This window comes from Eriocheir sinensis, chromosome 49 (assembly GCF_024679095.1).
Source record: "Eriocheir sinensis breed Jianghai 21 chromosome 49, ASM2467909v1, whole genome shotgun sequence".
Classification (NCBI taxonomy): Eukaryota; Metazoa; Arthropoda; class Malacostraca; order Decapoda; family Varunidae; genus Eriocheir; species Eriocheir sinensis.
In genome coordinates, this window is record NC_066557.1 from 4,187,304 (window position 1) to 4,211,037 (window position 23,734).

Consider the following 23,734-nt stretch of genomic DNA (forward strand, 5'->3'; position numbering starts at 1 on the left):
GGCACAGCGTCGGTTAGTGGCAGCGGTATTAGTGGTGGTAAAGATGTACCCTCTCTGGTGTTGGGGTTGGTTATGGTAGAGGTGGTAGAAGTTTTATCTGGCTAGTAGTGGGGATGAGAGAGAGAGAGAGAGAGAGAGAGAGAGAGAGTAATAGTAATTGCAGTAATAGTAGTATAGTTATAAAGGTAGATAGAAATGGTAGAGAGAGAGAGAGAGAGAGATTGTAGAAGAAGAGATAAAGGTATAGATAAACATGGTTGGAGAGAGAAAGCACTACATATTCATTTACTCTTGAAGGACTTATACAAGTAAATCTTTTCCATTCATGCTCTTGGTTGGTTAGTAGTAGTTGTAATAATGATTAGTAGTTGATTATTATTAGTAGTAATAATAGTTAGTAGTGTGCTAATGAGGTACAAGGAGACTACAAGACACCAGCTGGCTTACTCCTGGCAGCACTGGAGCACTAACTATAGTCGGTTCCACGAGAGCTGGCATAGATTTTCCTTCAGAGGTGGACTCGTGGACTTGGTGTCATTGCTTGAGCGACAGTCTCCGCGCCGCTCATTGGCTGTTGTTTACTAGCTGGGGCAATTTTGTAATGTATCTCTCGCTCTTTGTTACCTCTTAAATTCAACACTATTGGTATATAAATGTAGTTATTCTTATAATTGCACTTCCTTATGGTTATTTATTAGTTTATTACCCACAAATATTAGTAACATATTTCAGGAATAATGACAGGACGATGAAAGAAATGAGAAGGTTCTTGCCTTTGGCCAATGTTTACGTTATGACTCCGTAGCATCACTACACATTATGTTAGTACTAAGCCAGGCCTAAAAATATACCAAGAAATCTTACAATAAATGAGTTAATTAGACTGTAGCCTATTGCTTTGTAGTAGTAAAAAGTAGTAAAAAAGTCTAGCATCAACAGTCGCTTCGGTCGCTGGACATTGTCTGTTTACATGCAGTTCTGACTTAGTTTTGTTATGAATGTCGTTTCAGATTAATTTATAATAGTTCAAAAGGCACATACTTATCAATAAAGATATTATTGCATTAGTTTTTATCGGTGCAATCTGTTCCCTTACAGCTCAAAAAGGGTTTTGGTAGGAATACAAAGTCAATTTTATGCGCATCAGAACAAGTTAAGAATTGGCCAATGAGCGCGCAGTACCATCACCCATGCAATGATACCAAGTCTGCGAGTCCACCCCTGAAGGAAAACCTATGCCAGTTCTCGTGGACCCGACTATAGTCACCATCTGTCCTCTACTCCCCTTCCACATATTTGGATGGGCAGGTGTGGAAATTTTTAAGTCCTGGCAACCCTTGCTCCACCCAGGAGTCTGTCAGTCTCTAGCCAGTCAGCAGATCGTTAATAGCTGGTTCTCAGGAGCTGCCACCATTGCTGACTGACTGCCTTCTTGTAGTCTTGCATCCTTATCAGTATGCACAACCTCCTCTGCTTGCCTCTCCTTAGCATGACAAACCTCTCTACCACTACTACCAGTCACAACACAACCATTCTTCACTACCACCCTCATTCCAACTACCACCACACAAGTTAATTACTACTACACCCTAACCACCACAACTATCACCACACACCAAGCTCACTACCACTACACATCAAGCTCAGTCTACCACAATTACCACCACACATCAACCTCACTACCACTGCCACCACACATCAACCTCACTACCACTGCCACCACACATCAACCTCACTACCACTGCCACCACACATCAACCTCACTATCCTCGTCACTGTAGTCTGCACTCACCATCGACTTTGGCCGCGGTCGGTTCTCAGACTTGCCTCTTTTTCGCTGTGGTTCTCTTGGCGGTGGTTCTTGGAAGTGTAGCGTAGGCTGAGACCTGCCAGTGGAGGAGAACCATTAGCATAAGACAGTATTGGTGGGTGTTCCCACGATGAATGTCTGTATGAGTGGAAGTGAATAATTGATGTAAGTATGTAACTGCAGCTGGTTGGAAGTTGGTGCAAAAGTTAGTATTATGTGTGAATCAACATTTAAAGAGTCTGAGGATGAAGTAGTGTCAGGTAGTGCCATCATTCAGTGCAAAGTTTTTCTGTGGTCATCTATTCATCGTTGTCGTCTTCAACCATTACTACTTCACTGCAGACCAGATACCTTTCTTAATATTCTCAGTCTCTCAGGGAAACTAGTCACCTTACAGCTTCTTTAAAATACTCATCCTATTTCCATTTATGTATATCCTGTATATGAGTTAAATTAAGGGCGTTCAGTTGATTAAAATGTACAAATGAATCTTCTTTCTCCTGACACCTTTTGCTAATTTTCATACAGGTCACTATTTTGGGGTTGTGGCATGGGGTTTAAGACTGGATGTCCTTCCTGACGTCATGCTGCAGTACTGGGGTTTGAATCCTCTCACCTTGGCTTCTCATTTCCATATTTGACTATCTAGCCCACTAGATCGCTGTGCCCCTGTTAAAATGTGTGAACAATAATGAATAGAAAACATCACAGAACCATCTCTGCACCACACATTGCAGCTAAGACTTTACTTCACCCTCAGACTAAATGACTGAGGTCAGGTATTAAGAAAAGTTCTGCATGAATACTATAGCCAATACTCTAAAACATACTACCTTGACTACCACTTGTGTCAGGTGGTCAGTTCACACAAGAACAAGCTGTGATGAGGTGGGTGAAACTTGAAACATATCACAATGAATAAACAGTTTAGTGAAACACACATTAACAGTGTAAATCCTTAGTTTGGTGAGATATATTGACATCCTCAACAGTGTAAATGCTCTGTTAAATAAGTAAATTAACATACTAAAATGTTTTCTTATCATAACCAAACAAATGCAAGTATATTTAGTATTAATTATTGCTATTAAACTCTGTTAATAGAAAAAATACTACTAGACAATTAAATCTGTAAAAAGAAAAAGAAAAAAAAGTAATTAGTCAATCATTATAATTAGACATCATATCAAATTAGTTATCCATCTTACATGGAACACATTCAAAGGGTGAGGCATTCCAGGAGCTGAAAGATGCCGACCATGAGTATGAGCTGAGTGTAACATCCTCAGTGTAAGTCTGCAGTGGCAGTTTATAATGGCAGCCTTTAAATACTATTACTAGGTGAATATTAGTGTTTTATGCTTATGGAACCCCAACATGGAACTTCTTAACTTTTTTATCCTTGTGGTTGTTTTACATTTTTAGAGTTAAGTAAGGATTATGGTGTTTTATGCCTTTGGCACCGAATTACAAACTTTAGCTTTCTTGTATCCCCTTTTCATTTTTATACATAATTACTAAGGGGATATTAGCGTGTTATGCTTTTGGTCCCCCATTAGGCAGTTAGCTATTTTAAACTTCTGCTTCAGTCTCTCAAAAATACACAAGTCAATTGCATGCATAATCACATCAGACACACAGCACACCATAAAAATTGCCGATCAGAGAAGACAAATCTGCCAACATTCTGAGACTAGAACACTGTAACTTCAACTCTGGGGCACAAATTGTCTGTCTGATAAGATTCCCAACAGCACAGGAGTTTGGATACTGAACTTGTATGCTATTTGCTTCTTAGGCCGATATTCTCAAACATTTTGGGGCTTACACGCCCACAACTGATAAAGCTTTAATGGAGGTTGTGGGTTAATACTTTGACAAGGCTTCTGTATCATGAATAGGAAAAACATCCATGTGGACTCAACTAATTTCCTTTGTGGTCTTGGAAATATTTGTTCTGAGAGCCAGAAGCATCTGAGAATATAAGCCTTGCATAATTTTGTTTCATTATTTCATCTTAGCCTGGTTGTGGTACACCCAACAGCACAAAAATGTACAAATATAAAATAGTACAAGCATGAGCTTGTACTATTTGATTCTCACATAATATGGTTTCTCATTTGATTTTCTTCATTTTAGTCTATGGTTAATAGTATTTGAGACCTGCTTGAACTATTAAATCATTTCGGGTTGAACTTTAGTACCTCAACCAACTTGAGAATCACACTATTTGATCCTGTGCTTTTGGGGACTCTACTGAACCATTGTCTCCCTGTAACAGTTAGGGAGCTTATGAAAACATGACATGAACATCAACAGGGCCAGGAAAAAGCTAGTACACTCATCAATTTTCCCCCAATTCACACTCAGCTGATCCTCATGATGCGCACACACACACACACACACACACAGGCAGCAAACACATCAAACTATCAGGTGAAAACATCAAGGTAAAGACAGAACAGCCTGGCACTCGGCATGGCACTCAAGTTTTTGGCACCCCCATGCGGGACGCACCCTGGGCCAGCCCCGCCAAGCAGTGCCGCTGAGAGCCACACTGGTGAGGGCATAGCAGGGGGTTGCTGGCTGCTGTGGAGGCGGCTACAAAGATGCCATGCGTTACTCTGGCTACTGACTGACTGACTGGCTAATTGAGAAAGTAACTGAATGACAAGCTGACTAACTGAATAAATGACTGACTGACTGAATGAATAATTGACTAACTGACTGAGAAGGTGGCTGATTGGCTGACTGAATGAGTAGCTGATTGAATGATTGAGAAGGTAACTGAATGGTAAACTGAGTGGTAAACAAACTGACTATTTTAACAGCTAAGCTGACTGGTTATGTAACTGAATCATGATCACTTAATTAAAAGGCTCAATGAGTGGTCAACTGAAATTACTGGCTGATTGACATGATTATCAAGTACCTAACTAGCTGACTGGGAAACAAAATCAAAACACTGAGATGCGTTCACTCATTTGCTCGTTTAATCACTCACACACAAACATATGCACACGCGCACACACACATAAATTAAGGTTAGTTCATGCCTGTTAAAAGTCAATTCTCGTTAATCATATTTCTTTTAGCTTCTTTTTTTTCATTCTTTCCTCCTTCAAAACATATATACAAAATAAGGAACAAATAAAATATACGAACAAGCAAAACTAATTAACGTGAGTGCAAAAGCGTAAAGCATGGCGGCGGTGTGTGGGAACAAACAAACAAACAAACAGGAGACACGGTAAAACCAAAAAACACCAAACAACCAGAACCACAACAATAACAAGAACAGCCACCAGCAAAGTTCGTTAGGAGCGGCACCAGGTCACATTCGGTCAAGGGTTAGGGAGGTTAAAGACGGCCTCAAGGTAAGATAGGCTAGGATTGTGCAGGGCAGGGTATCGGCAGTTTATTGAGGTCAAGGATGGATTGTAAGGGCAAATGTTAGGGGGTGAGTTGTAGGTCAGGGGCAGAATAGATTAGGGGTGGGCAAAGGTTAGAGGGTCAAAGGAGGTTAGGTTAGGGTGGGCAAAGGTTAAGGGGGTCAGTTATTGTAGCTTGGGGTAAAGGTTAGGGGGTCAATCGTAGGTTGGGGGTAAGCTAAATCTGGGGTGGACTAGGTCGTGTTAGGTAACTGGTTTGTCAGCTTTGTGTTATCAAGGTTAGGTTAGGTTAGGGGTGGACTGAGTTAGGTTAGGTAAGGTATTTGTCATTTGTAGGCTATCAAGTTATGTATGGACAGGTCATTGTGAGGATGGGTAACGAGCGCAGTAGGGCAGGCTTGGAGGTCATGTTGTGTTAGTTCAAACATCAGGATTCATACAAACCAACAATGTAAGGTTAGGCCTCACAAAGTTAGAGGCAGGTTAGGTTGGGACCAGACTTTGGGTGTAGGCAAAGGGTCACAATCAGTCAAGGGAAGGGCTATGGTGGCAGGTCACAGGATTAAGAGCGAGTTAGGGGAGGGAGGTCACATCAGGTCAAGGGTCAAGGGGGGGTGGGGGTGCGTGACTCACCTCTCCATGTCGGGAGCGCCTGAAGGCTGGGCCGTGGCCGGAGGGGGGAGCGCCAGGGGGGGGGTGGCCTGAACTACTGAAATAAGCAGGGGGGGGTGCACCATCACTGACCTGACCCCCTGCCCCCCGCCCTGCCCCATGACCCCCTCTCCCCTCCCCCCGCCGCCCCCCAGAGGCGCGGTGGAGGGCGAGGGAGGAGGAAGAGAGGGACTGTGTGCGTCGCACCCCCTGTGAGCGCTTCCGTGTGTACGGCAGCGCCGCAGGCTCGGGGAACTCGTCCTCGTCCCAGTCGGGGTGGGGCGGGGCGGGGTCGGGGTCAAGGTCACCACCACTAGAGTAGCCGGAGGTCAGGTCATCGGCCGAGAGAACGCGACTGAAACACACAGACAGACGGATGCTCATGCAGGCCTCCCTCGGCGTGCGTGGGGGGGAGGGGGGGGGTGATGGGGGAGAGGAGGGGGGAAGAAGAGGAAAGGTGGTGGTGGTGGCATGCAGGGAAGAAGGAAAGACAGAGAGGAGGGAAACAAGGGGACTGGTGGTGGTGGAGGTATGCAGGGAATGAGAGAGGGAGAAAAGAGGGAAGGAAGAGAACTGGTGGTGGTGGTGATGGCATGCAGGGAATGGGAGAGGGAGAGAGGAGGAACAGAAGGGGGACTACAGAGGTCTGGAAGAGGAATGAAGAGGAAGAAGAGGACTGGCAGTGGTTGAGACAAACAGGGAAACAAAAGTGAAACAAAGAGGGAGGAAGAGGAGGGAAAAAAAGATGATTGGTGGGGGTGAAGACATAAATATGGAGAGAAGGGAGGGAAGGAGGGGAAAAGTGGTGGAGGTATATTGGTGGGGGAGGAGGTAGTGGAGGAGCTAAGGAGGATAAATACTGTGAATGGGAGCGGAGCAGGGAAGGGTGAAAAGAGGAAGGACAAAGGAGGTAAGAAAATACGGAGGAAATGCAGTGGGAGAGGAGACTGTGGTATGTAATAAAATGAGAAAATAAGAGAGAAGAGTTGAGGAAGAGAAGAAAAGATAATGGTGGAGAGTAGAACAGGTGGAAGAGGTCAGAGGTGGAAGGATACGGCAAGAGTAGAATTGACTAACAAAACAAAGAGAGTTGATGACGGGAAGGAAAAGTAACAGTGGACAGAACAACATGTGGAGGAGGTGAAAGGTGGAGGGAGGGAAGGGTGAAGGGTAACAAGATCAGGAAATAAGGAGAGGGATGTTGAAGGAAAGAAAGAGTTGCAAAAAAGGAGGAAAGGCTGTGGAGAGGGAGAGGAGAGGGCTGTGGGAGTGTGATGAGGATGGGTGAGAGCAAGGTGGATGAATGTTACAGATTAGGAAGAGAGAGGAATGGGTGGAGGTGGATGATAGAATATAAGAGTAAGCAAGTCTCTCGGATTCCACCTTGTTCTTAATTTTTTTCATTACTTCCTTGCTTAACAGAATTTCCTTTGATAGTGCATTTATATAAGTTGCAGGAAAAGTGTGGAAGCAGAAGGTGGAATCAATGAGACTTTGCCAGAAAAAGAGAAGAAAAAAAAAAGGAGTGGGGACATCATAGGCTCAAGGTAAAACATGTGCACACACAATAAGAACTGCAAAATGGGAACAAAGGTGCAAGAATAATCAAATATCAAAGAATGCAAACAATAAATGGTACAAAAAAAAGATAAAAAGGGTGAAAAGAATACAATAATAAAAGAGGTGCAATAATTAACATAACAAAGAGAGCAAACAATAATACCCCAAAAATCTAAAAAGGAATAAAAGAAAGCACTTCAAAAATACAAAATGCTAATACAAACAAAAACACATGCTATTTCTGGAGAGAGAGAGAGAGAGAGAGAGAGAGAGAGAGAGAGAGAGAGAGAGAGAGAGAGAGAGAGAGAGAGAGAGAGAGAGAGAGAGAGAATAATGTGCAATAACAGAGTGTAGGGGAAGGAAAAAGATAAAAAAAAAAAAAAAGAAGCAAAGAATGGAAGCTCAAAATGGCAGAGGAGGCAGGCATGGAGGAGAGGAAGGAGGAAGGGAAGGACAAACAGGAGGAGGAGGAGGAGGGAGGGAGGCCAGGGTGGTGCAAGATCTATATATATAAAAAATGTCACAAAACCGCACCGCCACACGTGACCCTCAGGAAAATGAAACAGGAAAAATAAAAGTCCAAGAAAAAGATGGACAAAGAAAAAGAAACAAAAACTGGAAAATGGAAAAAAAGTGGCTAACAGGGAAACCAAAACCAGAGAGGAGCACATTCTTCTTACTTCCTGTCTGTCTGTCTGTCCATCCGTCACTCGGTAAATTAAAAACAATAACAAAACGTTCGCGAGAAAACCGATTGGTGTGACCTGATTATTTTTTATTCATTATTATCGTCATCATTAACCGCCAGTGATCGTAATAAATAGTTAATATTGATATACCATTACAATGATTATTACCGCCACCATCATCATTCTTATCATCATTATAAGTTGCAAATTATTTAAAAAAAAAAAATAACCGGAAAATTTTGGGATCCTCAGAAACAATTTTTGAGTGAGAAAATATTCCCTTAACACATATGTATCAGTAAAGGTTGTTGTGGGGGGGGGGCTGTGTTCTGGGGGGGGGGGGGGGTGACATCACTAAGAAGATAAAAAATAAAGGAATTTATCTTTTTAGTTTAATGTCCTAAAAATTCATTAAATCAACCCGATGAAAACATGTGAAATATATGCATGTACATGTGTTTTAGTTTCCAAACTTTGTAAATTTGTACATGTTATATTACAATTCAACTTTGTAAAAAAATTTAAGTTTTAGTGAATGGCAACTGTGAAAGATATTCACCACGGTCTGATCACGAGTTCCCAGCAACCACAATTGCCAGCAAGTACTCTCCTGACATGAGCAAGCTCATGCTCATTATAGTCGATCTACAGGTACTGCAAGGACCTCACACACCACACACCCCATCTTCCTTGCTCAAGAGGGGACAGTAACCACTCCTGGTCAGCGGAAAGATTCCAGCCTGAGCAGGGCTCAAATTGCCGCCTGTCAGGCTGTGAAGCCTTGCAGCACAGCGCTCTATAAGTGTGTTACACATTCTGATGCACCAATTGTGATGCCTCCGCAGCAAAAAAAATCCCGCCAAATGTGAGAAAAAAATAAAATAAAATGAAATATCACCCTCTTTGAAAAAATTACAGGGAGTTGCTGAAAAAAATTAGAAAAACGCGCAAATCAGTGACCAAAATTTTTTCACTGCATGGAAGACTTATGAAGAGGCAGAGGAGGAGGAGGAGGAGGAGGCACAGGAGGAGGAGAAACAAAGGCGAACACAACACAGCGGCGCACAGACACACTAACAGCCAAGCCAGCAGTGCCGCCGACGGCGTGACACAGAATGCCGCAAAACTCAACTAAAGGAACCAAAACAAGGCTGGAGCTTCCGTCTGACTGCTTGTGTTGAAGGCACTTATATACTTCACCAGCCTGATGGTTCTCTTTGGGGTCCATAACCATATATCATAACACAAGAAAGTTCTTTAAATGGCCATCACGTGCAGCCATATCTCTTAAAAGTAGTTAATATATAATTTTTTATGAACAGAACATTGCCACTCTCTTAATACTAAAGGACAAATTGATGCCTTGTCTCTTTATTACATTCAATAATTTTCTCACAGACTATCAATTTTAATTCCGTAACATTAAATTAGATGAACCACTACAGCCAATATTAAACCTGACTTCCATGGCGTAAATATAATTCCTACAGGCATATACATCATTGCATGTGGATATTTTGTTTTATGTACTCGTAAGTATGCTCAAAAGGTTTAATTCCAAGAAAAAATTTAGCCTCTTAAAGCAATGAACAAAACAGCAAAATGGTAGTACTAAAAATGGTCTCTGTAAAATGTTAGCAAAGGTTTCAACACTTTGCCGAGTCTTACTTCAAAACGTAAAAATAATTCCTTCTATAAAGTGCAAACAAAACATTTTTATGCTGCAAAAATGTCTCCTGAAATAAGACAAAAGTTAAAATGCAAAAATAGGAGTTGAAAACAATATACTAGTCAGTCTTGTGATACAAAAATTGTTTGTAAATATAACAATATGTATGAGCTGCTCATTTAAGCTTTCCTGCAAAATAACAAACAGACAAGTAAGGTCTGAAATATAACTGTATAAAAAAGCTATATAAATAAGAGAAGACAAAATATTTTCTTGCTCCTTCAATCACTCCTTCCAAAATGAACTCACTCGCTCACACACCAGCACACCCTTACCCCAACCTCACAGCCACACTGACCATCACTCCACACACAGCAGAGCAAATGGGCATCGCCAGGCAGCTACCATAGTCTCTTCACTAAAACTGAATCCCCAGCTGTGGCTTGATCCCCAGCCAGGAAGGTAAGGGTGCTATTGATTGACTGTTGCCCAAAACACTCATGTACACTGAAATCTTCCTTTACTTTCTAATCACCATCTTCCTTTGGCACTCAAGTCTTCCCTCACCATCTAATCACTTTCCCTTGGTACTTTATTCTTTCTTCACTAACTAATCATCCTCTTCCTCTGTCGCTATATTCTTCCTTCACTAAATAATCATCTTCCCTTTGATATTACATTCTTTCTTTTCTGATAAACCATCCACTTCCATCAGCACTATGTTCCTTCTTTACAACCTAACCACTCACTATCTTCCTTCCTTTAAAACAATCACCCTTTGTCCTAACATATCAAAAAGGTGAGAAGTAAAGTCACCATCCATGCTGGCACTTTATGGCAATGAACGGCACTATTTGGCACTCACCTGGCGGGGTCCTGGGAGCGTGGGGAGCGACGACGTGCAATGCTGCTTCCGTTCCCGTCGTCCTGTGAGTCCTGGTAGTAGTCCGTCACGTCAGCCGAGCGCGTCTTGTTGGAGCGCACGACACGGCTGGCGGACGACCCCCTGGGCTTGTAGGCAGCGTCACTCTCGGCCCTCACCCGCGGCTCAGAGTCATAGGCGCCTGGGAGGGAAGGGTGAAAGGGTGAGAATGGGTGGACTGGGTGGGGGTGAGGATGTTAGTTATGATGTTGTGCTGTGCATGCGTATGTGTTGTTTTTTCCTGGGTTAGAAGTGAGGAAGTAAAGTTCATATGTGTGTGTGTCATGTGTGGTTATATTTCAGTGTATGTTATTGTTTATTTGTCTGTTTGTGTGGATTAGTCAGATGGTGTGTGTCTGTCTGTCTGTTTATTTTTTGCCAATCTTTTACTTTTTATGAACCTCTTTTTGACTGAACACATTATATAAACTAAATCATACCACATAAAACTAGACCAAACAGAACTCCTAAAACACACACCTAAGTACAATTATAAACCTAGGACAGTGAAGGTTAATTTTGTCTGTTTCACCGCTGCCATTACCTTATGATATTCAATGCTTATTTCCCTATCAATGAAGTTAAGAAGGATGATATTTTTTTTTTCCAAGATGGCCATCACACAACCATATAGTGCCCCATTCCACAAAACATGCTCTTTTCAATCAGTTCAATCTGTATTCCTCAAAATTCACCTTTCCTTTCACCTGTTTAGCTCAAATCTTGCTTGGGTGACACTGACCCAACCCATGCATGTTTTCAATGATGTTTCTCTGTTACTTCTTACTTCTGCTCCTTGCCCCATGCACTTCAAAGATAATTAAACTGTTTTCATCCAATACCTTGTTGGACTCAGAGGGCGAGGAGTTTCTTTATGAATTCCACCAATGATATGAGTCAGAAAGGGAAAGGGGGAGGTGATCCATGTATATATATAATCAGAATAGCTAGCCAGGTGTTTGCTTTGACACAGGGGCAGAACTTCACACACAAAAAGAAAAATATAAACAGCACACACACAAATATCCTTGTTAATGTTGCTCTTATCATCATTACTATCATCATCATCATCATTGCTATTATAGTGCTATTTTTGTTAGTCCTGAAAAAATTAGTCAACCTATTACAAATTTCCTTATAATTATTACAACTCATTCTCTATTACAGCCATTATTATTATTATTATCATTATTATTATTATCTATCACAGCCTTATTATATTATCAGCAAGAGTGATGGCGAGGCACACATTCCTACCTCAGTTTTGTAGCCGATTTTGAACAGAATTTCGACTGAAGCAGATTGAAGATGACCAATTTAAAAAAAAATCTTGACCATGGTGCAAAAGATAAACAACAGAGCGAGCAAAAGCAAACTAATGGATATTTCTGACATGCAAAAAAGCTCTACCATACAATTACCATGAGAGAGAGAGAGAGAGAGAGAGAGAGAGAGAGAGAGAGAGAGAGAGAGAGAGAGAGAGAGAGAGAGAGAGAGAGAGAGAGAGAGAGAGAGAGAGAGAGAGAGAGAGAGATAGAGAGAGAGAGAGAGAGAGAGAGAGAGAGAGAGAGAGAGAGAGAGAGAGAGAGAGAGAGAGAGAGAGAGAGAGAGAGAGAGAGAGAGAGAGAGAGAGAGAGAGAGAGAGAGAGAGAGAGAGAGAGAGAGAGAGAGAGAGAGAGAGAGAGAGAGAGAGAGAGAGAGAGAGAGAGAGAGAGAGAGAGAGAGAGAGAGAGAGAGAGAGAGAGAGAGAGAGAGAGAGAGAGAGAGAGAGAGAGAGAGAGAGAGAGAGAGAGAGAGAGAGAGAGAGAGAGAGAGAGAGAGAGAGAGAGAGAGAGAGAGAGAGAGAGAGAGAGAGAGAGAGAGAGAGAGAGAGCACACCACACATCTCACAAACATACTAAGGGCAAGTCACCTCCCCATAGGTCCCTTCTCAGCCTAGGGTGTTGAACAGAAGCCAAACATTTGCTAAGAAAACATCGCAACATCCATGATACAACACAGACAGACAAGACTGACAGGCAAGCAGGCAGAAAAAAAAGATCCAATATATAAAAAAATGTAAATAAATAAGCAGAAAAGAGGAAAAGAAATGTTGGTGTGAACTTCCAACTTTATTCTGGTAACACAAGATTTTTATTCAAATTATACAAAGAAAACCATTGATTGCCCCATTCTCTCTCTCTCTCTCTCTCTCTCTCTCTCTCTCTCTCTCTCTCTCACACATACACACTAGCAGGCACCTCTAACAGTAGCACTACCACCTTCACCATACATGCACATCACTACATATATCTACATTCTGTTCAAACTAATTAGGCAAATAGACCCCGCCCACACCAGCCAGCATCCACTAATAAGATTCACCCTTCTCCAGCATCCACCAAGAAGATTCAACCTTTGCCAGCATTCAAAAATAAGATTCAACCTTTCCCAGCATCCACCCACCACATGCAGCCTGAGTTGGGGAGGGTGAGGCTTAATAGTGGACTGGCCAATGAGATACACTGATTGAGGAAGGGGGAGGAGCCTATTTGCTGGGTTATTGTGAACAGAGAAAAGTCTACAAACAGGCTACAGAGATAGGCATGGCACCATGTCATCTTTTCTATATGTAAGCTTCCCCTGGTGTGTGGTAATGAGCCTAAATAGAATATGTGTAAAAACTTTATAATACGATGAAAAAATTGTAGAAAGTGACATTCCATTGAGCTTTTGGAGTGTTTTAAAAAGGCGTAAAGAGAAATTAAAGTAACCTTGAGTGAGAGAGCGAGAGAGAGATAATATTATGTGCAGCGCTACTAAATAAACGACAGCAAAAAAAATCCATAAAAAAGTAGCAAAAAGAAGGGAGCTGACATTGACGACTAAGAACAATGATGATGACAGTTAAGCGACTAGTGCTAATGAGGCGAACTGAGCAACAATATAATTAATGTTAGAAAAAAAGGCTGATTAGAAAAAAAAGATGAGTGCAGCGAAAGACTTAATATCAAAGCTTACAAATGCCAACAACAGCGAATGTTCCTCTGAGACAAAGAAGCAAAATAAGTAATAATAATAATAACAATGATAATAATGATAATAAAGAAAAACACCAATAGACTAGATTTGAGATACTAAGAATATAAAAAAAGGAAAAAGAAATGCAGAAAAACAAAATAAAAGTAATAATAGCAATAATAGCTTTGAGCAATTATCATTAATATGCACAGACTAGCATAAAAAGGAGGAACTGAGAGCAAAACATAATAGAAAAAACTAAAAATATTGTGTTTACAAATATAAGTGGAGACATTATTGAATATAAGACCCCATATAGAGAGTCGGTGTGCAAGACTAGACTCTATTGCAAGCACACATAAGGATGACATTGTATTGTGGCCTAAGAGGAGTATTGGAACATGCAAAATAGATACAAAATACATCAACTAGCAGCACCATCACAAGAAAAACCATAAGTTGCCTAATAATGTTTTTGTTGTGCATTTTCACGATGACCACTATTATCATTATTATTGCATCTTCCTCCCATCACATGTACAAAATATCACAATAAAACCGTTAATTCACTCGCCAATATCCCTATTTTTTTTTTGTCTCGCGTTTTTTACTTTCCAAAAAAACTGAACAACATCCAAATCAATTCTAACTAAATATCAAAAGCTACATCACAGGGGAAACTAAATATACACATAAAAAACAAAATTACAGCTTGTGGTCATAAAAGAATCTTGTACAACATAACAACAACAAGATAAATGATGATATAAAGTTAAATAATTGTGACGCAAAGAAATAAAAAGATACATGAGTGAAGAAAAATATAATAAAAAAAGGAGGTGAAGGAGGTGGAAGAGGAGGAGGAGGAAGAGGAGGAGGAAGAGTAGAAGGAAGAAGAGAAACAGTTGATTGAAAAATATAAAGACAAAAAGAGGGAAAGGAAAGCAGAAAGACAAAGAAACAAAGAAAGGAAAAAAAGACAAATAAAGAAGGAAAGAAATAACAAAAAGACAAAAAGAAAGAGAAGAATTGCAAAAGACCACCACCAAATCAATATGCAACATAATCCACCTTCCTCCTCCTCTCCTCCACCTCCACCTCCTCCTCCACTTCCTCCCACTTCTTCATCCTCTCCCTCTCCATCTGCTGCTGAAGGCGGAGGCGCTGGCGGGTGAGGGGGGGCGAGGGGGGACCATCAAGGAGGGGGGATGAGGGTGGGGAGTAGAGTTCTGGAGGGGAGGACGGAGGGGTGGGGAAGAAAGCTGAAGCAGAGGAGGGGTGGAGAGGCGAGGGAGAGGAGGACAAGGTGGAAGGGTGGGTCTCATAGAGGGGGTGGTGGAGGGGGGTACCTGGTGGGGGGGGCTGCCGGGGGAGGTGGTGGTGCTGGAGGTGGTGGTGGGCGGTGGGGTCGTCGTAGTCGTTGTCGTGGAGGTGTGGAGGAAGGGGCTTGATGTTGCGGTTCATGTCCCCGTCGGCGCCGATCAGCTCACCCGAACTGTAGCTCCTCTTCAGCTGGTTCATGATCCCTCCGCCGCCCTGGGAATGGGTGGAAATGGGGGTTGATAGGCATGTATTGGTGCTCATGAGGATTAGTGGGCATAAACCCCTCCTCCCACAGCCCCAGTGCACATGTCTTTCTACCCTTGCCCATCCCAATGCTATCCAAATCCCTTATGCAAGAGTTAACCAACAACTTCATTCCTCCAACTGGGAAACTCTGGAACAGCCTTCATTTATCTGTATATCCTCCCACCTACAACTTCAACTTTTTCAAGAGGGCAGAGGAGAGGGAGAAAGGGAAGACAAAAAAGGAGGGAAAAAGAGAATGAAAAAGGATGAAGAGGGAAGGAGATGGAGAAAGAAAAGGAGAGAGGGGAAAAAAGGGAAGGATAAGGAAAGGAAGAGGGAGGAGAGGAAAGAGAGGGGGAAAGAAAGATAGGGAAAATATCAAGAGATTTTTACATCCGAAATTGACTCTGTCTTTGGCCTCTCATTGTATTTTCTTTACAGGAACAGTGCATGGCAAAGCTTTTTTTTATGTTGTGCCTGTGAGCTGTTTTCTCGGCTTTAGACAAATTAAATAAATAAAAAAAGTCCCCCAAACTTGTGAAACTATTCACCAGTACCATGAGCTTTAGAATTATTAACTGTTAATTATTTCTAAGGGGCAAGAGTCTCAAATAACCCAAATCACAGACCTAAACTAACAAAACTTCAAATTTATTCAACCATTCAAAACATTGCCATAAATTAGCTCGAGCAGGACAAACATGTCTCAAATAACAAGTCAGGCCTAGACAAACAAAATTTGGTCAAGTTATGCAAATCAAACAGTAAGACCTCCCATTTTTTTCTTATCTAATCTTTATCATCCCTTCCCTTCTCCTCCTTATCATCATCTCATTACTTCTATACCAATACTCTCCTTCCCTCCTCAACCCTTCCCCTTCTTCCCCATCACTGTCTTCCATCTTTTTCTTATTTAATCCTTTTCATCCCTTCCTTTCCCTACCAAACCCATCTTCCATTCTTTGCCCCTTTCCATTATTTCATTCCTCCTTATCTCCCTCCTCCCTTTCTTTTTTAGTTAATCCTTACCATCCCTTCTGCTCTCTACCAATCCACTCCCTTCTTCACCTTAATAGCGGTCTGCATGATGACGGTGGTAGCATAGTTGACACCCTTGGAGCCCAGGCTGAGCACGGCGCTGTAACCCTGCTCCTTGGCCTGGGCGATGCAGTTGTCGATGTCATCCTCGCGCCGCGTCAGCCAGGGGTGCACGAACTTGCGGTACAGAATGGAGGAGCCGCGCGTGGCCGGGGAGAGCAGCCACAGCACCACCAGGATCTTGAGCTGGGGTGGTGAGTAGAGGTGAGTGGTGATGGTACGGTACGCATTAGTGGTGAAATGGTAGAAGTGGTGATGCAGGGAACTGGTGAGGAGCTTGGTGGTGTGTGGTGATGAAGTGGGTAGTGAGTTCTGGTGATGCAATAGGTGGAGCTGTGGTGGTTAGGTGTGGTGGTGAGGGAGAAATAATGATGAGCTGGAAGTGGTGATGAAGGGAAAGTGATGATGATGAGCTTGGTGGTGTGTGGTGATGAGGAGGAAGTGGTGATGAAGGGAAAGTGATGATGATGAGCTTGGTGGTGTGGTGATGAAGGGAAAGTGATGATGATGAGCTTGGTGGTGTGTGGTGATGAGGAGGAAGTGGTGATGAAGGGAAAGTGATGATGATGAGCTTGGTGGTGTGTGGTGATGAGGAGGAAGTGGTGATGAAGGATGATTAGTCTGTGAATTTGGTGATGTTTTAATGGTGATGAAAGCAGTCATAACATCACCATCAGGATCTTTTGGACTGTGGTGATGGTGAATGGGTCTTGTTTGGTTCTCTCTCTCTCTCTCTCTCTCTCTCTCTCTCTCTCTCTCTCTCTCACTATAATCCCCTAAACTCATATTTCTTTCCTCCCTCTCTCCCATCTTCTTCCTCCATATTTATTCTTCCTCCTCCTCTATAATTATCTTCCCCTCTTCTTCTTCCTTATATAAAACAGGGAAGAGACACAGTGAGATCTTCATGAATCTTCCCTTCCTTTTCCTTTCCTTTCCTCTCTCTTCCCTTCCCTTTCCTTTCCTATCCTATCCTTTCTCTTCCCTTCCCTTCCCTTCCTTTCAATTCCCTTCCCTTCCCTTCCTTTCCTTTATCTTCCCTTCCATTCCTTTCTCTTGCCTTCTCTTCTCTTCCCTTCCCCTCCCCTCTCACTCTACCCCTTCCAACAACTTGTAATTAAAAAAAAAAAAAAAAAAAAAAATCAGCCTGTCAATTTAAACTCCCCTTCTCCTCCCTCTCCCTCTCCTACCTTTTCTCTCTTTTTTCCTTCTTCCTTCTCTCTCACCTTCTGTTCTTTAGCCTCTTTCTCCTCTTCCTTCTGCCTTCTCCTGCCCTTTCTCCCTCTCCTCTCTTCCCATTCTCCTTCTCTTCCTCTATTCCATTCATCTTCTTCCCTATCTTTTTTTCCCCTTCTTCCTCTCCTCCCTCTTCCTTCCCTTATTCCCCCTCACTCTCTCCTCTAAGTCCTCTTCTTTCTCCATCTCCTTCCCTTTTCCTCCTTTTTCTTTCTCGTTCTCCCTCTCCTTTTCTATCTTCCCTTTCTCCCTCTCCTCTGCCCTCCCTCTCCTGGTCAAGCTCATTCTACAGGTTCTTTCCCACTCTCTCCCTCTCCCTTTCTCTCCCTCCCACTCTCCCCTCCTCCTCCCCTCTCACCTCATAGTAGAAGGGGAACCAGAAGCTGAGGAAGACATCGGTGAGTGTTTCCAGGCAGGTGAAGAAGGCGAAGACGATCCAGTACATCATCCATTTTACCTGTGACGAGAGGGGGCAGGTGAGCACAGGTGTAGTGGGGGCAGGTATGGAAGGGACAGGTGTGGAAGGTGTGAAGTGAGCAGGACAGGTAATAAGGTGAAAATGGTAGGTATGGAAGGGACAGGTGTGAAAGGAAGGTGTGAGGTGAGAAGGACAGGTAATAAGGTGAGAAAATGAAGGTGAAAAGGGCAGGTATGGAAGGGACAGGTGTGGAAGGAAGGTGAGGTGAGAAAAACAGGTAATAAGGTGATGGTGGTGAAGGGAAGGTGAACAGGGTAAGTAAAGGCAGGTGTTAAGGGGGGGGAGGGTGAGAAGGGGAGGTGAGTAGGCCAGAAGGGGAGGGATGGGCGAGAAGGAGATGGAGAAAGGAAAGATAGGAAAGGAGTTAGAGAAAAAGAAGATAGGATAGGAGAGGAAAAAAAGAGGAAGAAAATGAAGGAAAGGAAAAAGGGAAGGAAAGAGAGGAAGGAAAGGGGGGATAAGGACAGTGGTGATGATGGGAAGTAAAATGGAGGGATGGAAAGGGAGAAAGAGGAAGGGGAGAAAGGAAGGGAAAGGGCAGGAGGAAAGGAAAGGGAGAAAGGAGAGAGAAGGAAGGAAAGGGAGAAGGGGAGAAAGGGAAGGAGAGGGTGAAGGGGAATGAGGGAAGATGGAGATATAGAAGGAGAGGGAGAAGGAAGGAGAAGGAAAGGGAGATATAGGAGAAGGAGAGGGAGAAGGAAGGAGAAGGAAAGGGAGATATAGGAGAGAAGGAGAGAAGAGGCAGGTGAAGGGATGGTAGTGGAGAGAAGGAGGGAAGAAGATGGAGGAAATAGAAGAGAAGAAAATAGGAAGGTAAGAGAAGAAGGTGGTGATGCAGGTGGAGGGAGGGAAGGGGTAGGAAGATGGAAAGGATAAAGGGAAGGAAGTATGGGAAAGAGGTGGAGGAAGAAGGTAATTGAAGGAGGTGGAAGAAGAAGGGAGTGGAAGTAATGGAGAGAAAGAGAAGGGAGATAAAAAGATAGGGATAAAGAGAAGAAGGTAAACAGAAGAAGGGAAGAGGTGGAGGAATGAGGAAGAAGACAGGTGGAGGTATTGAAGGTGGAAGAGGTGGAGATGGGGAAAAAGTTGAGGAAGATGGATGAGAAGGTGAGGAGGAAGAGGACAGGAGTGGAGGGAAGGAAGGGAAGAAGATGGAGATAGATATGGGAAGGAAAGAGGTGGAGTGGAGGAGGAAGCGAGGAGGTGGAATGGAAAAGGGGGCAAGGAGGTGGAGGAGGAGGGAGATGACAAGTGTGGAGCTGGTGGAGGTAAGTGGAGGAGGTTAGGTGGTGAAGGAGAGAGAAGTATAAAAGGAAAGAGAAGGAGGAAGGTAAAAGGGGAAAGAGATAGGAAGGAGGAGGAGGAAAAAATGAGATGAGATGAAGGGGAAGAGAGAGAGGTGAAGGGGAGACAAACAGACAGAGGGTGGTGGAGGTGGAGGGTGGTGTTAGGTGGTGATGTGGAGGGGAAAGCTGGAGGCTGTGGTGATGCTGTGATGTTGTGGTGATGAAAATGACCGTAGGAGATGGAGAGAAAGGGAAGGGAAGTGAGAGAGGAACAGAGAGAAAGAAGGGAGAGATATGGAGGAGGAGAAAGGGAGAAAGGGAGGAAAGGAGGGAACGAAGGAAGAAAATATGAAGATGGAGTATTGTCAGGGGAGGAAATGAAGGAGGGGGGGAGAAAGGGAGGGGAAGTGAGAGAGGAACAGAGAGAAAGAAGGGAGATATATGGAGGAGGAGAAAGGGAGAGAGAAAGGGAGGAAAGGAGGGAACGAAGGAAGAAAATATGAAGATGGAGTATTGTCAGGGGAGGAAATGAAGGAGGAGGGGAGAAAGGGAGGGGAAGTGAGAGAAGAACAGAGAGAAAGAAGGGATCGAGATATATGGAGGAGGAGAAAGGGAGAAAGGGAGAAAATATGAAGATGAAGTAGTCAGTAGAGGAAATGAAGGAGGAGGGGAGAAAGGGAGGGGAAGTGAGAGAGAGAGAGAGAGAGAGAGAGAGAGAGAGAGAGAGAGAGAGAGAGAGAGAGAGAGAGAGAGAGAGAGAGAGAGAGAGAGAGAGAGAGAGAGAGAGAGAGAGAGAGAGAGGGGAACAGAGAGACAGAAGGGAGATATATAGGAGAAAGGAAGAAAGGGAGGAAAGGGAGAAAATATGAAGATGAAGTATTGTCGAGAGGAAATGAAGGAGGAGGAGGAGGAGGAGGTGGAGGAGGAGGGGTTAAAGGTGGAGAGCTGGAAAGATTCTTGGCTAATGTGTGTGTGTGTGTGTGTGTGTGTGTGTGTGTGTGTGTGTGTGTGTGTGTGTGTGTGTGTGTGTGTGTGTGTGTACGTGTGTGTGTGTGCATACGTACACACGCACGCAAAACTCCCCTTGACGTCGTAATGAGTGAGTGAGGAGACCAATGAGTGCAGGTGTGTGTGTGTGTGTGTGTGTGTTTGTGTGCAATCAGTCACTCACCCCTTGGCGACAGTGTACAGATGCTCATTGTGCCAGAGAGAGAGAGAGAGAGAGAGAGAGAGAGAGAGAGCGGATACACATAAACCAGCTAATCTTTGAGGTAAACAAAGAGATAGCATCTTACAAATAAATAAAGCAAGAGAGAGAGAGAGAGAGAGAGAGAGAGAGAGAGATAATCATCATTGCCACAACTACACTTAACCACCGCCTGCAGTGTTGCCAACTTAAGATGATCGAAAATTCTCTCTCTCTCTGATGAAAATGTTGAGACAAATACAACTACTACTACTACTACTACAGTCTACTACTACTACTACTACTACTGCTATTAATATTACTACTATGCTGTTATTCCTACAAAAACAATAACAGCTACTACTACTACTATACTACTACTACTACTACCACTACTATACTACTACTACTACTACTACTACTACTACTACTACTACTACTACTATTACTACTACTACTACTACTTCTATTACTTCCACTACCATTAATATATATGTCCACCCATCACTTTTTCTCTCTCTCCCTCCCTATGCTATTAGTGATCAATTAGTTTCTTGCCGCTGCAGCATAAAGTCTTAAATTCTCTTCCTCTTCCTCCTCCTCCTCCTACTACTACTACTGCTACTACCACAGCTACTTACGTATTCTTTGACATTCTTGGTCTTCACCGCCTTGTAGGAGTAGTAGGCTGGAAACAGGGTCCCGAACACCAGTCTGCGGAGAGATGAGAGTGAGTGAGTGAGGTTTGTAAGTACGTATGAGTCAGTGTGTGGTTAAGTGTGAGCGAGCTTGAGTTTGTAAAAGTAAAATGCGTCTGAGTGAGAGTGACTGAGTGCGTGTAAGTGGGTAGATGAGTGGGTGGGTGAGTGAGTGAGGTTTGGTGTGTCTGTTCGGGAGCAGTGAGTAGCGGGCCATTTTTTCTTTTTTCTTTCTTTGCGCCCTTGAGCTGTCTCCTTAGCTGTAAAAAAAAAAAAAAAAAAAAAAAAAAAAAGAGTGTGATTAGGAGTGAGCGATTGAGTGTGAGAGTAAAGAGGGACTGAGAGTGGGTGAGGTGGGCGGGTGGGTGGGTGAGTGAGGAAACCTAAGATAATAAGTAAAAGGTTTAAACAAAGAAGAAGAAGAAGAAGAAGAGCAGTTAAATCCTAAATATTATTTTTTTTTTCTATGGCCAAAATATGTGAGGCAAGAAATATTTTTAAGAAAGATTGAGTTTAATTTTCGTGAGTGTGTGTGTGTGTGTGTGTGTGTGTGTGTGTGTGTGTGTGTGTGTGTGTGTGTGTTTCCATTTGTTCCTACACGTTCTTCCTCATTCTATTGCTAGTTGGCACGCTCTCTCTCTCTCTCTCTCTCTCTCTCTCTCTCTCAGTACCTGTGACTTTTTTCACCTTCGTCTCTATTTTAACTTCCTCCTGTGTGTGTGTGTGTGTGTGTGGTTCAGGTGGCACTGTCTCTGGCCTAATGCCAAGCTCCTAAAATGAGTGAGAGACACACACACACACACACACACACACACACACACACACACACACACACACACACACACACACACACACACGTACACACACACACACACACACACTTGCGCCATACAAAGAAGATTATAAATAGGTAAGGCAAAATCGTAAACAGTTAAACACACACACACACACACACACACACACACACACACACACATACACTTTCTTGTTATGGTAAATATAACAAAAAAACATTCCCGTTACTAACTACTGTGTTACTTTTCCTCCTTCTCCTCTTCTTCCTCCTTCTCTTTCTCCTTTCTCCTCCTCTGCCTTTTTTTTCCACTTCACGTTGTCAGAGAGAGAGAGAGAGAGAGAGAGAGAGAGAGAGAGAGAGAGAGAGAGAATCAACACAAGTGACAAGGATGTTAAAAATTACGCTTGTTTTAGTCTGGGATGCACACACACACACACACACACACACACACACACACACACAAAGGGACGACACGACACGACACTCCAGGGGAACGAACGAGGGGAACGAAAACAAAGACGAAGAGGAGGTGTGGAACGGGGGAGGGAGGGGGAACGAACGGAATAAAGCGAACGGGAGGGGGCACGGAAGGAAGGAAATGGGAGGGGAAGGTAAACGAAGGGAATAGGATCAAGGGGAACGAATAGGGAAAGGAGGGAAAACGAAGGGAATAAAGCGAAGGGAAGGGGGCACGGAAGGAAGGGAATGGGAGGGGAATAAAGCGAAGGGGAGGGGGCACAGAAGGAAGGGAATGGGAGGGAATAAAGGGGAGGGGCACAGAAGGAAGGGAATGGGAGGGGAGGGTAAGCGAGGGGAATAAAGCGAAGGGGAGGGGGCACGGAAGGAAGGGAATGGGAGGGGAGGGTAAGCGAGGGGAATAAAGCGAAGGGGAGGGGGCACAGAAGGAAGGGACTGGGAGGGGAGGGTAAGCGAGGGGAATAAAGCGAAGGGAGGGGCACGGAAGGAAGGTAATGGGAGGGAGGGTAAGCAGGGAATAAAGCGAAGGGGAGGGGCACGGAAGGAAGGGAATGGGAGGAGGGTAAGCGAGGGAATAAAGCGAAGGAGGGGACACGGAAGGAAGGGAATGGGAGGGAGGGTAAGCGAGGGAATAAAGCGAAGGAGGGGCACGGAAGGAAGGGAATGGAGGGAGGGTAAGCGAGGGAATAAAGCGAAGGGAGGGGACACGGAAGGAAGGGAATGGGAGGGGAGGGTAAGCGAGGGGAATAAAGCGAAGGGGAGGGGGCACGGAAGGAAGGGAATGGGAGGGGAGGGTAAGCGAGGGGAATAAAGCGAAGGGGAGGGGACACGGAAGGAAGGAATGGGAGGGAGGGTAAGGAGGGAATAAAGCGAAGGGAGGGGCACGGAAGGAAGGAATGGGAGGAGGGTAAGCGAGGGAATAAAGGAAGGAGGGGACACGGAAGGAAGGGAATGGGAGGGAGGGTAAGAGGGGAATAAAGCGAAGGAGGGGCACGGAAGGAAGGGAATGGGAGGAGGGTAAGGAGGGGAATAAAGCGAAGGGAGGGGACACGGAAGGAAGGAATGGGAGGAGGGTAAGGAGGGGAATAAAGCGAAGGGAGGGACACGAAGGAAGGGAATGGGAGGGGAGGGTAAGGAGGGAATAAAGCGAAGGGAGGGGACACGGAAGGAAGGGAATGGGAGGGGAGGGTAAGCGAGGGGAATAAAGGAAGGGAGGG

The 23,734-nt window shown here is 43.9% G+C and overlaps 1 protein-coding gene across 7 annotated transcripts in view; it reads right to left on the reverse strand.

Annotated features, from left to right (window-relative positions):
* Positions 1–23,734, reverse strand: part of LOC126981709 (mucin-5AC-like) — a 29,284-nt gene that overhangs the window by 3,258 nt on the left and 2,292 nt on the right. The window contains exons 2-10 of one of the 7 annotated variants that reach the window (XR_007734065.1): positions 21,188–21,260; positions 17,955–18,053; positions 16,331–16,546; positions 15,043–15,229; positions 10,637–10,835; positions 5,836–6,208; positions 4,328–4,411; positions 1,732–1,886; positions 34–1,675 (exon numbers count right to left, since the gene is read on the reverse strand). Coding sequence is in view for 6 of the 7 variants with exons in the window: in XM_050833141.1 (XP_050689098.1) it covers positions 1,818–1,886; positions 4,328–4,411; positions 5,836–6,208; positions 10,637–10,835; positions 15,043–15,229; positions 16,331–16,546; positions 17,955–18,053; positions 21,188–21,260 (1,300 nt within the window). In the remaining variant the exon portion in view is untranslated. Of the gene's footprint in view, positions 1–32; positions 1,676–1,731; positions 1,887–4,327; positions 4,412–5,835; positions 6,209–10,636; positions 10,836–15,042; positions 15,230–16,330; positions 16,547–17,954; positions 18,054–21,187; positions 21,261–23,734 lie in introns of those variants that run through there. The other 6 variants (XM_050833144.1, XM_050833141.1, XM_050833146.1 and 3 more) reach the window with 6 other exon arrangements.